General features: G+C 39.4%; 1 protein-coding gene across 17 annotated transcripts in view; it reads right to left on the minus strand.

Annotated features, from left to right (window-relative positions):
- Nucleotides 1-12573, minus strand: part of LTBP1 (latent transforming growth factor beta binding protein 1) — a 203607-nt gene that overhangs the window by 35132 nt on the left and 155902 nt on the right. For all 17 annotated transcript variants that reach the window (XM_074579857.1, XM_074579856.1, XM_074579855.1 and 14 more), the window contains 4 exons: nucleotides 12389-12511; nucleotides 10338-10463; nucleotides 2443-2568; nucleotides 572-715 (listed from right to left, as the gene is read on the minus strand). In XM_074579857.1, the coding sequence (XP_074435958.1) occupies nucleotides 572-715; nucleotides 2443-2568; nucleotides 10338-10463; nucleotides 12389-12511 (519 nt within the window). The remainder of the gene's footprint in view (nucleotides 1-571; nucleotides 716-2442; nucleotides 2569-10337; nucleotides 10464-12388; nucleotides 12512-12573) is intronic.

Genomic DNA, 12573 nt, shown 5'->3' on the forward strand with positions numbered 1-12573 from the left:
CACTATGTTGCCGGCCCCATCTACTAGAGGACAGAGATAATCCTTAGTCCTCTTCTTATTGCTAATATATTTATAGAAACTTTTTTTGTTGTCCTTGACAACAGAAGCCAGGTTTAGTTCTAGCTGGGCTTTGGCCCTCCTGATTTTTTCCCTACATAGCTTCACTAATCATATGCTCCTTTAAACATTGTCCAAGCATACTGATGGATGGTTGCAAAAATTTGAACAAAAAATAAAATCACTCAGACCCCAGACTTGATTCCATATCACATTTCATTGTTACAGTACTGCAAACAAGAGATTGTTTACTCTTAACTGCTGTAACTGTTCATTATTACTGCCAAGGTTGTTGACATATAAAATATAGAAGGTGTTTCTGCTATATTTTCACTGATAACATGTTCCGTCCTGGAAACGCCTCTTCTCATGCACGCACTTTCAAGACGACAAAGTTTTAAATTTTCCTGTTGTAGTTAAAGCAACACCAGCAGTTAAACCAACTTTACCATTCCATTAGTTACACGTGCAGTGGAAATCACGCCAAGCATGCAAAAATCCACTGACGTTTTACCTGGTGAGGCACGGAAGCGACACTGTCCGGTCATTGGATCATACTCCTGGTTTTCATCAGAGCACAGGCACAGGAAAGAACCATCGACATTTTCACAGAGGGCTTCGCCACATACTCCACTCAGCATTTCACATTCATTCACATCTGAGGAAAAAAGCCAAAATATAAATCATTTCAGACCCATTACTGACAGTTTCTTCTTTTATCTCCTGTATCTGTGCCAATATTGTCTGCCAGACTACAGATGTGATCTCTGGGGAAGGATTAAAAACTCACTAATACCTAAGTGGATTCATAAACAAGTAGTCAGTCCTTTGAAATAAAGGCCTCTGAAAGCCACAGCATAGTTTATAGACTATTGGTGCTGATTAGGTGCTGCTTGTAGACCAGAACACCAGCTTGCTTTCCCCCCACTCCCCCTCCCAGTTTTTTTGGGGATTGTTTCTCATTTTTAAATGCTTGCTTTTCTTTATACCCTTTTCTTGGGATTTATGATTCAGACTAATTTCATTTGTTTTCTTAAATACCTATTGTAATCAAACTTCCACTGAATTCAAGGCGCAAAATGAGTACGTCAGAGCGATTCAGACTGCACTATGAAAAGAGAATTTCTCTTTCTCCTCAAAATCCCATGGCACTTTTAAAATGTACTTATATTTTTCTTCATCTTTTGGCTGGATTCCTATCATAAGAAATATGTCTTCTTTGGGGAATGATGCCTGGTGAGGAACCAGAGACTTACCTTTTGCTAGAATTGTTTTGGTAGATAACTAGCATCAAAATTTATAGGAGTATTTTATATTATACAGTGTATACACGAAAAAAACCTAGGCCATTATTTTATGGTGCAGAGTCACTTCACTGGCAACTTGAAACAAAGCTTAGTTTCACACCAGCTTTTGCTTTCTTTTTCTTTCTTTGCTTCATTTGTTTTCATCTGTGAAAAGTCACTGTATGCAAAAATATACACTGGTACGTTGCAAACTAAGCGCTAAATGGCATAAAGAATTTTGTAATAAAACTACTTAATAAATTAGAAAACACATACAAGCACTTCTATAAAACTTCGAACTCCTCCTCTCTGTTTGGTATTCCGTTTAGGTCTCTGTTCCTGGTAAATGTGTTTCATCCTGAGTCTGGCTTGAAGAAATTGCTTAATGAATACCTTTCCTTGATCTGGTATTAATTTTATATTAGAAACTTTTCCTGCCTCAGATGGTTCTCAGGTCCAACCATCACTATTAACAACAGATCTGGAAACCTATTACTCACAAGAGAAATGTGCAGTATTTACACGTTTACAAAAATTTCACATCTCTTCATGGTGATAGGTGTCTTTCCTGGAGCTCGAAGCCAATGTTAAAATCTGTTCAAATACGAGGTGCCTAGGGAGGTGTGCCATCTAATTCAGACTGGCGGTACCACATGCCAGACGTTATTTCCTGCAGGGGGTAGTACAGAGTTCTGGTTATTTAGCTAAGAGACTAAACAGATGTGACATTTAAATAGGCTAACATATTAAATTCGATCTATTATGATTTATATTTGTGAATGGTCCTGATGTGCAGAAATAGTGGGTTTTCTTGGGTTTTTTAAAAGAGATAAAATGAGTGGCTCGGCTTATTTGCTGTTGGTTTCCATTCCATCCCAATAACAGGTTCTCATTAAATGGATACACAGTTAAACTTCCATCTGGCGCACAGTTCAGTGAGTGAAGCACAGCTCAACCTTATTTTGCTAGTAATTGGTATAACTTTAACAAAAACTGATGGAAAACAAAAATGTTTTTGTGAAGAAATGCATTTTGCTTATATGCTGCTTTTTGCTCGCTAGAATCTTGCAGGAATGACTACTTGCGTCTAAGAACTCACCCGTACACCCTTGCCCATCCTGTGAGTCCTGATACCCTTGGTAACAGAGGCAGCGGTAGGAGCCATCCATATTTTCACAGAAGCCGTGACTGCCACATACTGTGCCATTCTCACATTCATCAACATCTGCAAGGAAGAATTTCAACATCAGACAAGCCGTGTGACAATCATAGGCAGACATTCATGAAGACTGCAAAAAAACAACAGATGGGCCAATTTTGCAAACAGATGCAGCAATGTCCCTCTATACATTGGGAAGGAAAACACAAAGGACAAGAGACAAAAATGTAATGTAAGCACACGTACAGTTTAAGAATTGTTTCAGTGCTAAATTCACAGGAAATACCTTATGTTAGACAACAGCCAGACAACTGGCTCCCATCTCCTTCCCCAAATCTCCCAGTCATACCACAGAATAAGACATAGTTTAAATATCACCATCTCTCTGACTTTCTTACAGATTCTGCCAGTGTAGAACAATCAGTCAACAACGTGTGTGAAACTGAACCCCTGTGCCTATGAGGAGTGGTCAAGAGTATGGCTGCATCCGTTGTGTAGAAGTGCCCCACAGATCTCATTCCAGCTCTCTGCACAGAAGAGAATTTCACAGTGGATGTATGTGTAAGCGGTAAATATCTGTGGACTGAGCCTTCTGGCTTTAATCCTGTAAGTTTACACATATGAATAATCTTACTCAGGTAGGCGAAGTAATTAGAATGCCTGCACGCTTTCTGTACTGGCCCTTTCATTTGTAGCTCTCATTTGTGGTTTGCTGGCCTTACAAATTAGAGTCACTGCGTGAGTAAGTCTCTTTGACTCAGCTGCCCATCAGCCTGTAATGAAGCAGAGCCACTTGTGGCAGAATGTGGTTTATTTTTGTAAGTGTATTACAAGTGCTAGGAATGTATTATTTTTATCTTCACTCAAAGACCTAAAACCCAAGACCCTGACCATCTGTGGTCATTAAAGATGTCACAGGGTGTTTTTCAGGAGGAAGAACTTAACTGAAACTGGGAACCTGCGAGGATACTAGGATTAGTACCTTCTGCCTTCTAAATTCCTCTGCAGTTTGAAGAGGAGAAATTATTGCTATACTTCTTTCCTAGAAATCATTGTGACTGTTAAGTAAGGTTGCTGTCTGCTTGGAATTACCTTCTCTTACATTATAAATGATGAATAAAGTTATTCGCTTTGGATTTATCTGGATACTAGCTACTATCATTAATTCTGCACATTAGAGTAGACCTTCATGTGATGGAGCCTACCATTATTTTTCATCCAGTGAAGGCCTTAGGGCGTCCACTGAACTAAAGGGCTGGTAGGGCTGAATCCTGCATTGCCTCAGAGAGAGCACTGCTTTGAACAGGTGAGGAGCACTGCTGCTCAGTGTCTTTCTGAAAGGAGAGAAGCAGGGCTCAAACACCGTCCCCTCTACTCCTCCAGCTGTTCACAGCTGGATCAAAGATGCACCTCATTCTTCTTGTGACAGTGCTCACCGAGCAAGAACATTTTTACTTTCAAACTGCGTCTTACGCTCAGCTGAACAGGAATTCTTGGTCGCAGCTCCTCAAGCTCCCCAAATTTGACCGGCACATCACCACCATCCACACATTCCCTAACAGGTTACCTGTTGTGCGGCCCTCTCGCTCCTCAAGTGCCCAAATTCATGCACACGTGCTTCTGTCTGCCTCAGGGAGAGGCTTTTTTGCGGTCTTGAAAAGCAGCTTTTCCTATTTGTTGTGGTGGGGGTTTGAACAGGTTTAGAATTGTTTAAGGCCACAAGAGACTATCCACATCGTGTAGCCTGACCTCTTAAATAGATTGAAAAAAATGTCTCTCTGGCAAATTTTCTGAGTAAATTGTGGAATTCTAAAATCTTTTTCAGAAAGGCATCTAATTTCATGTTAGGATGCTTAAGTGATGGAAAACTTAGCTCTTCCTCTACTAAACTGATCCACTGGTTAACAACCTTCAGCTAAAACACAAAATTCATGCAAAACCGGCATGTACTACATACATGGAAATCTAGGAGACGTGAGTGTAATTGATAGTTGTAAAAAAAAAAAAAAAGTACTTGCAGATGTAACTGGCAGAATAATTTTTTTTGTTGGTTTTGTCAATAAAGGCTTTAATGCTCTTTATATCTTGATTTATTAAACAAAGGGAAAATGCTGAAGGAATTTATCTTCGAAGGGGTTATATGTACTTGGCAAAGAATACAATAGCTAGTATGTTTATTCTCAAGGAAAATTTGGGTGGTTTCTGCATACTGAACTTATTGAAATCTACCACAAACTCTCCCTAGCAGAATTAATTCAGCAACAAGAGTAAGCAATATATATCTGCATTGAAGACACTGTCAAAGGTGAAAATTCAAGTATTACCTTTGATACCCTTTCTTTTCCAGTCACCTTAATGGCAGAATTATAAAAAGATGCATATGGAGTTACTGGGAGAAAGAAGATACACATTCTTTATGGTAGTGTTTTTTTGGTCCCTCCCTCTTGCTGCTGTGCATTACATCTCCATAATGTATCATATTTTAATTTTTAGTCTCAGATTTTTAGATCATCAGTTTCACATATTTGGTCAAAAAATCTGAAGACACTATACATTATTCAGAAAATCCTTTTAAGTTAAGGGAGGGAATTCGAAATGAGTAAACAATGGTGGATTGACAGCCAGGAATTTAAGACAACAGACAGCAACGCAGCATCTGTATTTTCAGTGTCCAACTATAGTTTAATAACAGAAATTCCTGAGCCACAGGACAGTAACTCTGTTAAAAGCCTAGACAGAAAAGACTACAACTGGGGATTTTAGAATTACCTAAATTACAGTATTTCTCTTACTTAATAGCTAACTGTTAAAGGAAACAGATAGGGGAATGGATCGTGCAGCCGGCTCTAAAGGTAAACTAAGGTCATTGACTGAAAAGCTGCAGAAACAAAACCTGTGATTGTATTGTAGCAAGTGTCCTAATTTAGTCTATAATACAGCCACAGAAGACAGTTTTGTTTTTAAAGAGTACACAGTCTGAACATGACTGGATCTTTCAGTGTATGGGAAATTACAGAGAAAGTCCAAGCACCAAATATTTTTCCTTGTCTAGACAGCTCACTCAAAGGACTCCTGTTTTACAGCCGGAAAGGGCATTTGTTCCTTTAATCACCCTCTAAAGCATGAGGCTTGTAATCGGCGATTCTTTTGCTATTCGGAGACAAAGCAAGGGGAAAAACTAAATATGAAACTAATATATCCTATGTCTATATAGTGACTAAAGCAGTTCTCTGTAATTACGACCTGGTTTAGAATCCATGACTCAGTGCTGCCTGCTTTAATCAAAACTCCTTTGATCTAACATCATCAGGATATGAAGAAAGGCAAAACATGTGCGCTCAAGCACACTCCTCCAGCTCAGTGCCGTGTTCCTGTTTTCTGCCAGCCTGACCAAGATGAAAGCATACTTAACCTCAGGCGTGATATTTAAGTCGCACTGAAATCTACCTACATGGCAAAGTGTCTGAAGATGAACTGATTCCTAGGACCGTTCTGTATCGTGCTTAGGGGAACAGAACGCTGATTCTGAGACTTCCAGGGCTCCCATAATAGCCATACATAAAAATCATTGTAATGAGAAAATTAGAAAAAATGAAATTTGAATAAAGACTTTGGTAATTTAGAGGCAACAATGCTGGATGGCGATTCCAACACTGATCGTACGGGTAAGAAAGAGATTTTCATTTTCCCCTTTGTGTTCTTAATTCTCTGGCAGTGTACAGAGAAGTAGTTGGTGCCCTGAAACATCTCTATCAGCAAATGTGAGAAGTCTGTGATTACTCCCTGTGAAACAAGCAGGTAGCTCACAGGGGCACATTCTGGAGATGCAGACTTGAACCTATGGCAGAAGCCTGAGCTTTCTTACTCCAGCATTTAACCAGAGATTTGGTGAAGCTGTGAAGTTGTCTACTGCATAAAAGTTACCCCTTGTAATGGATAATACTCTGCCCCAAAAGCAGTCCTAGATTTACTGTACCCTTTTCCTAAAGCTGCTTTATGTTCCCTACATGGGCAGAATCCTGGTTGTGATACGTGCTTACAGCAAACATCTACTCTCTTTAAAAAATCCACTCTTTGGTGGCAGAGGTAACACTTGTGCAACTGTTCACAGCTCTGCTCTTTGCTTCCCTCATTTTCAGACTTCTTAAGTATGCAGTCATCTTAAAATGATGAAAAATGTAGCATCTTTGCGTACAGGTTTGTAAATTATTCTTAATTACAGAATGATCCGTGGATCTTCATGCAAGCATCCAAAAGGCTCAGACGAGTGACTTAGTGGACAAGGAAAGGAGCACAGGATAAAAGACAGTAAGGGAGGGGGAACGGAAGAAGCAGAGGTTGGAAAGCTCTGGTGGGATGTCCGAGTTTTTCTGGAGTGCCTGTTGAAGCAGGCAGTGAAGCTTCGGGCTTGGGGCAGAGAGGGAAAAGCAAGGGAGCCACTAAGACATATGGGATTGGACACAGAGACAGAAGAGGCGCTTGGGGCACAGTATTGACTTAAGCATCAGAGAACCTCTAGCCTGAGTTTTTGCCAACACAGTTGACTAGCAGCCAACTGGGTAAAACGCTGCCTTTACAGGAGCCCCAGAGAGCTCGACAGGGAGCTGGGGAGTGCTCTGAGAGCCGCCTGGTCAGAGAGCCTGGCGCAGCCAAATTGCTGAGCCTGGGGCCAGGCAGCAGTGGAATGTCACCGCTATAACAAAAGTTTGTCTACACCTTGGAAGAAGACACAGTCTCCACAGCTGTTCAGTTTACTTTGGCCAATGGCCATAAAAACTCCATACCAGAGCTGAACCACATGGGGTTCTTAAATGTTTTATGTTGTTGTTGTTTCTGACTTTTAAAAAAAGACGAGTCAAACTCATACAAAAACAGTCTGGAGATATGGAAAATCTGCTCCCCAGGTACAGAGAGGCGTCTGAATCCAGCAAATCCTCAGGTTCTTTCTCTGATGGTATAAACAGTTATTCTCACTCACTTAACTAGAAGTAAATTCACAGAGACACCCAGTGTAAAGAACAGTAGCTCTGCGGCTGGAAGCCACATCCTTTCTCAGTACCTGGAATGTCACACGTTCCTTTTGTTTCTGATGCTTTTGTTATGTCTTGCCTTTTTGCAGGAAACTGACACCACTACAAATATTAACACAGATGCCATCAGTGCTCCCTTTAAATGATTTTTTTCAACTCTAGAATTGCTTTTATTAAAATGACAGACTGGAGAAACTAATTGTTGTAGAAAAGGAGTGCTGCTGCTTCAGAAGACTAGAAGTACCCTTGCTCCGCCAAGTTATTAAAATACTTTTCCAAGTGCGGAATATAAAGTCTGATCTGTATTCCATACACACCACCAATTACTTGTGAAGCACGCTCAACTGGTTTTGTACTTGTTGTTTTATTCTTCATTAAAAAGTTCCAAAACTACTCACAATCCTGGAAATAAGATCTTGTGATTTCATCCTTTTCTATTTAGTAAAAGTTTGGCTTTTTTGTTCTAACGGAGATTAGCTTTCTACTACTTCATCATATGTGATGGTAACCCTTCCCTGCGAACTGTGCTACTTTATTAACTGTCAGAGATACAGACAGAGGGGCTCATTGTTTCAGATACATCCCCTAAAATTAGATGACAACAACAACTTTTTTTTTTTTTTCCCCAAGTTTTGTTTCTATTCAGTTCTGCCTTTTTGAATTTCTGAGAGTTTGATTTCACAAAGTTAGTAAGTGTTCTTCTAACTTTGGTTTGGAATAAAGTGTTTGGTTTCTGCTAAGAGCAGTCTGCATTCTTCTCTGACCACTTTTTTTTCTTTTTTTAGCTATATTCAACAGTGAAGCAAAACACCTGCTACTAGTTTTCTTGCAGAGAAATCAAAGATATTTAACCGTATCCTTCCTAAACACTGGGTGAAATGCATACATGCTGCCAAAAGAGTCCATGAACATGCTTTGGAATTATCCCCATTACTTGATATCACAAAATACTCCCTTGTCCTTCAATCACTGTAGTTATTCAGATCTGCTCTCTCTAGCATGCTTGACCAGGCTTTTGTCTTGGCAGCAAGAGAATGTTTCTTTCAACTTGTGCCATGATTACAAAATAAAGTCAATGTTTCGAGAGGAAACACCACCAAAAATACTGCAGGATTTAAGTTATCAATAATAATTAAAGCACAAATAGTGTGTTTGACGTCATGATATATCTAAATATACAGCACTTATTCCCTTACATCAGCGTAACGGTATTCTTGCCAATAGTGTATTTAGTTTCATTAGATATTATATTACTAACTATATGGCAGCTTATATGCCAGCTCAAATAATAATGCTGTAATGCTCTTTTTCCTCTGGTGAAAGTAGGGGGAGTAAATGCAACGGTCAGACAGAAGTGTTAATACATCTCCTCCACTGAAGGATGGACCTTTTCACTATCCCTAAGTGAACTATGAGAAGAGCTGGCCCATGAAAATCATTCACACATGGATTTACTGGCCTATAATTGGGATTGAGAACAGCTTGCTTGCTTCTTGGATGCTTGAGATCCACTACCCATAGGTTTTAACATCACAAGCTATCATCTGGCCAGTGCTTCACCTCTGCATGCATCTTGCTGAGCTGCTACCATATAACTTTTTCCCCTACTGAATTATTACTTCCCCCACAAGGCTTCTTGTCTTGAATAGTTCTCTCATCCATAAGAACACCCATTCTTCATCTAGGTAGGGAATTTTTGTTTTCTGTCAGCATCACTGACTACACACAGCCACATTTCTTCTTGGTATCATTGAGCACAAGTCTCCTGTTTCAAATTCAGTGCAGAAAAGCCGCATCACTAGTTCTCCTGCTAGTGCGTGTGTTCCATTAGCAACAGGATATATACTTATGCTATAACAAAATAAAAACCCTAGTTATACCTAAATTCTAGGCTCCTGGTTGATGTTTCTCACCAGTGTTATTACTGGAGCAGCTTTTAAAACCTTATATGAAAGATGCCTGTATAAGCGTACCTGCATATGTAAGCTGGCTTGAGAACTGTAAATATCTAATTACCACCATTTACTCCATTTCTGCCCTTTCAAAATGTCTGAGGTTCTATCATAGATAGCATTTTACTACGATTTCTCACTGGAGTTACTTCTGTTGTATGGAGGCTTCATCTGCATCTTTTTTTAAAAAAAAAAAATCCCCAAACTCTTGACAAGCAAAGTTCTGTTGTCTCACACACAGCAATGAGAATGTGAGGCAGCTCAGGCTTGCTGCTAATGCACTTAAGAATATTTAAACTAAATAATCCTAAAAATTCATGGTAGAAGGGCTACCCACTTGAAACTTATCAGAAGCCTAAATTCCACACTTGCTTTACATGCATTTTATATATATTTATTCCCTCCACCCTTGCTACAAGATGGAAATAACTTCCCATCTATGAATAGGTTTCATATTATGACAATGTCCACTGGTTTCATATATCTTATAATCAGAACATCGTTCCCTCCTTTGCCATCATTTCCCATAGTTTAGTATTCTTTCTTTTTCACCAATTTCTTTTGTTCAAAAAAATGTAATCTAATGTTAAGATAGCAAAATTATTAAAAATCAAGGAAAGTAAACCACACCTGCTAACAAACATAACTCCATTACGTTGCCCATTTTGTACGTTTCCTGTTTTACTTCTTATGATTCGAACAGCAGCACAGCACACTGTGCATTTACGAGAAAAAGAACAAAGGGCCCTTAGGTGAGAGATTGCAGAGTCAATAGTGGGTATTAGACCCAAACTGATTGCTTTTCTCGCCCAACAGCAAATCAATGGGAATGCATTATTGTGACTTCTCTCACCTTCACATGTCCGGCCATCTGTAGACACAGAAAAGCCCCGCTCACATATGCACTGGTAGGAACCAGCCGTGTTTAGACACTCCCCATGAGGTGAACAGAGGTCAGATCTCTCACATTCGTTGATATCTGAAAACACAGAGACATTAACAGCTTTGCAAATCATCATACCCTTAATATTAAGCCTAGGTTCCATTAGTCTTAAAAGAAGCTTTTATTTCCACCACGTATGTAAACGGGCTCATTTTCCAGAGTAACGAAATCTTCTGGAATCATTCTTAAACTCTGTATAGGCATCGGTATGTTCTGCTGCATCATACTCTCATTGTATCACTCTCTGTGATGAGGATAAGGAGGTGAGAATGACTTGTGAGATACCAGTGTAAGCTCCATACTAGCCAACAATTTCTTCTGCGTTAGGGGAATTCTCAGATGGCTCCATCTCACTGCTGCTTGATTGCTGCACGCTGGTCAACTTGTGCATCTGGCTCCATGTGTTGCCAGCAGGTCTGGAGCTGCATCCTTCCCAGTAAGTTGATTATATATAATTTGAAGCCAAATGCTCTTTTTTGCTGATGGGGAATGGGAATGGTACCAAATGGTTGCTATGTAAGAGTTTGTCATCATTGCTTTTCTTTAATTTAGAAAGCATTTTTCAAACACTGCCTTTCAAACTTACTTTTGAATTTGAAAAACAAGTACTTCTTTCTGATTGATGTCTCATCTTATCAACAAAACCTGCCACCTGCCTTAAGGACTGCATTCACTGATTCAGGCGGTACCACTTTTATGTGAATTACCATTCACATTGTAATTGTACTTTTGTATTTTGCTTTACAGGAACCTGTTAATAAGTTTTCAATACCACGCTGAGATCAAACCAAATTTAGAAACAAAATTTACACTAGGCTCATTCATCCGTCATCACAGATACTAGAATTTCTTATTCTTAATGGTGTCTTTCATTGCTTAGATTCCGGCCATTGTTACAGCCATACAATACATTGAAGTAGATAGTAATTTTAATAGACTAGAGAAATTATGATTTCAGTACCATTATTTCAAGACCCATGACATCTATTATAGAATTTTCTTTAGACACAGACCAATTCTATCCTGTGTGTAAACCTTCTAGGTCAGTGTCACACTTTCTAATCTTTTGGACTCTTTTCAACTTTGCTTCTTACCAAAATGCATGTTCCTAATTTCTAGTCTAGGCCAGACTCAACTTGCAGACACCACATTCTGTGTCAGTATTCATTGTTTCATTGTATCAAATCTAATAAAGCACTTCTATATGGTGAATGCAATATTTTCTGAATTAGAAAGCAGTCCCATATAATACCCAGAACTTCTACAGGGAATTTACTGTTGGTTGCACAAGATCTTCAACACAGATCAGCTCGAATATTGTCTCCCAGCTCAAGTCTAAACTGTGCATGAGAGAGCAGCCAAAGCAAAATCCAGTCTCCTGGTTCTCCAGGCATTTGGAGCACGAACGCATTATCACTTTCCAGCTCTAATACTGTGGTTCTCGTCTCATAAAAACGGATGGCAAAAAAGAGTCGTGAGGCATGTCTGGGTGTTGTGCCAACATGGAGTCAGGATCGTTCAGAACTAAAGGCTGGGAAGTATTTTTCTGGGTTTGGCAATGCTGACTCAGCCTCAGATAACACATTCTCTTCCTCCCCACTCATCCTCCACAAAGCACTGCAAGTGTTTTAGAGGTGAGGGAGGTTTACCTAATGAGACTTGACACTAACTTTCTGCGAATCACAGATTCACAAACAGAAGGTCCTATCAAAATAAACGTTCCCAGGATTTGGGAAACTTCAGCAGTGTATCTCTGTTAGTTCTAATATAGATTCTCTTTCAAGTTACGAAAGGCTGAGATTTCAGCCTCCTGAAATACACGAGACGAGTAAGAAAGTACTACAAGTGATAAATAAAATGAGTTTCTGTTCCTTAGCGTGATCTGTGACTATCACAAGTTATGCTTATAAACTTGCACATTTATAATAATGATCCAGGTATTTTTTATAGCTATTTCATACCTTGGCATCCTCTATTCGCTACCTGCTGGAAACCCTCTGGACAAGTGCATTTGTAAGACCCGTCAGTATTCATGCAGTTTCCTCCATGGCAAACATCACTGTCTTGAAGGCATTCATCAACATCTGAAATAAAAATGTAACGGAATTATTAGACGATGTAAAAACTGATGAAACTTTTAATAGTG

This window comes from Larus michahellis, chromosome 3 (genome assembly GCF_964199755.1).
Source record: "Larus michahellis chromosome 3, bLarMic1.1, whole genome shotgun sequence".
Classification (NCBI taxonomy): domain Eukaryota; kingdom Metazoa; phylum Chordata; class Aves; order Charadriiformes; family Laridae; genus Larus; species Larus michahellis.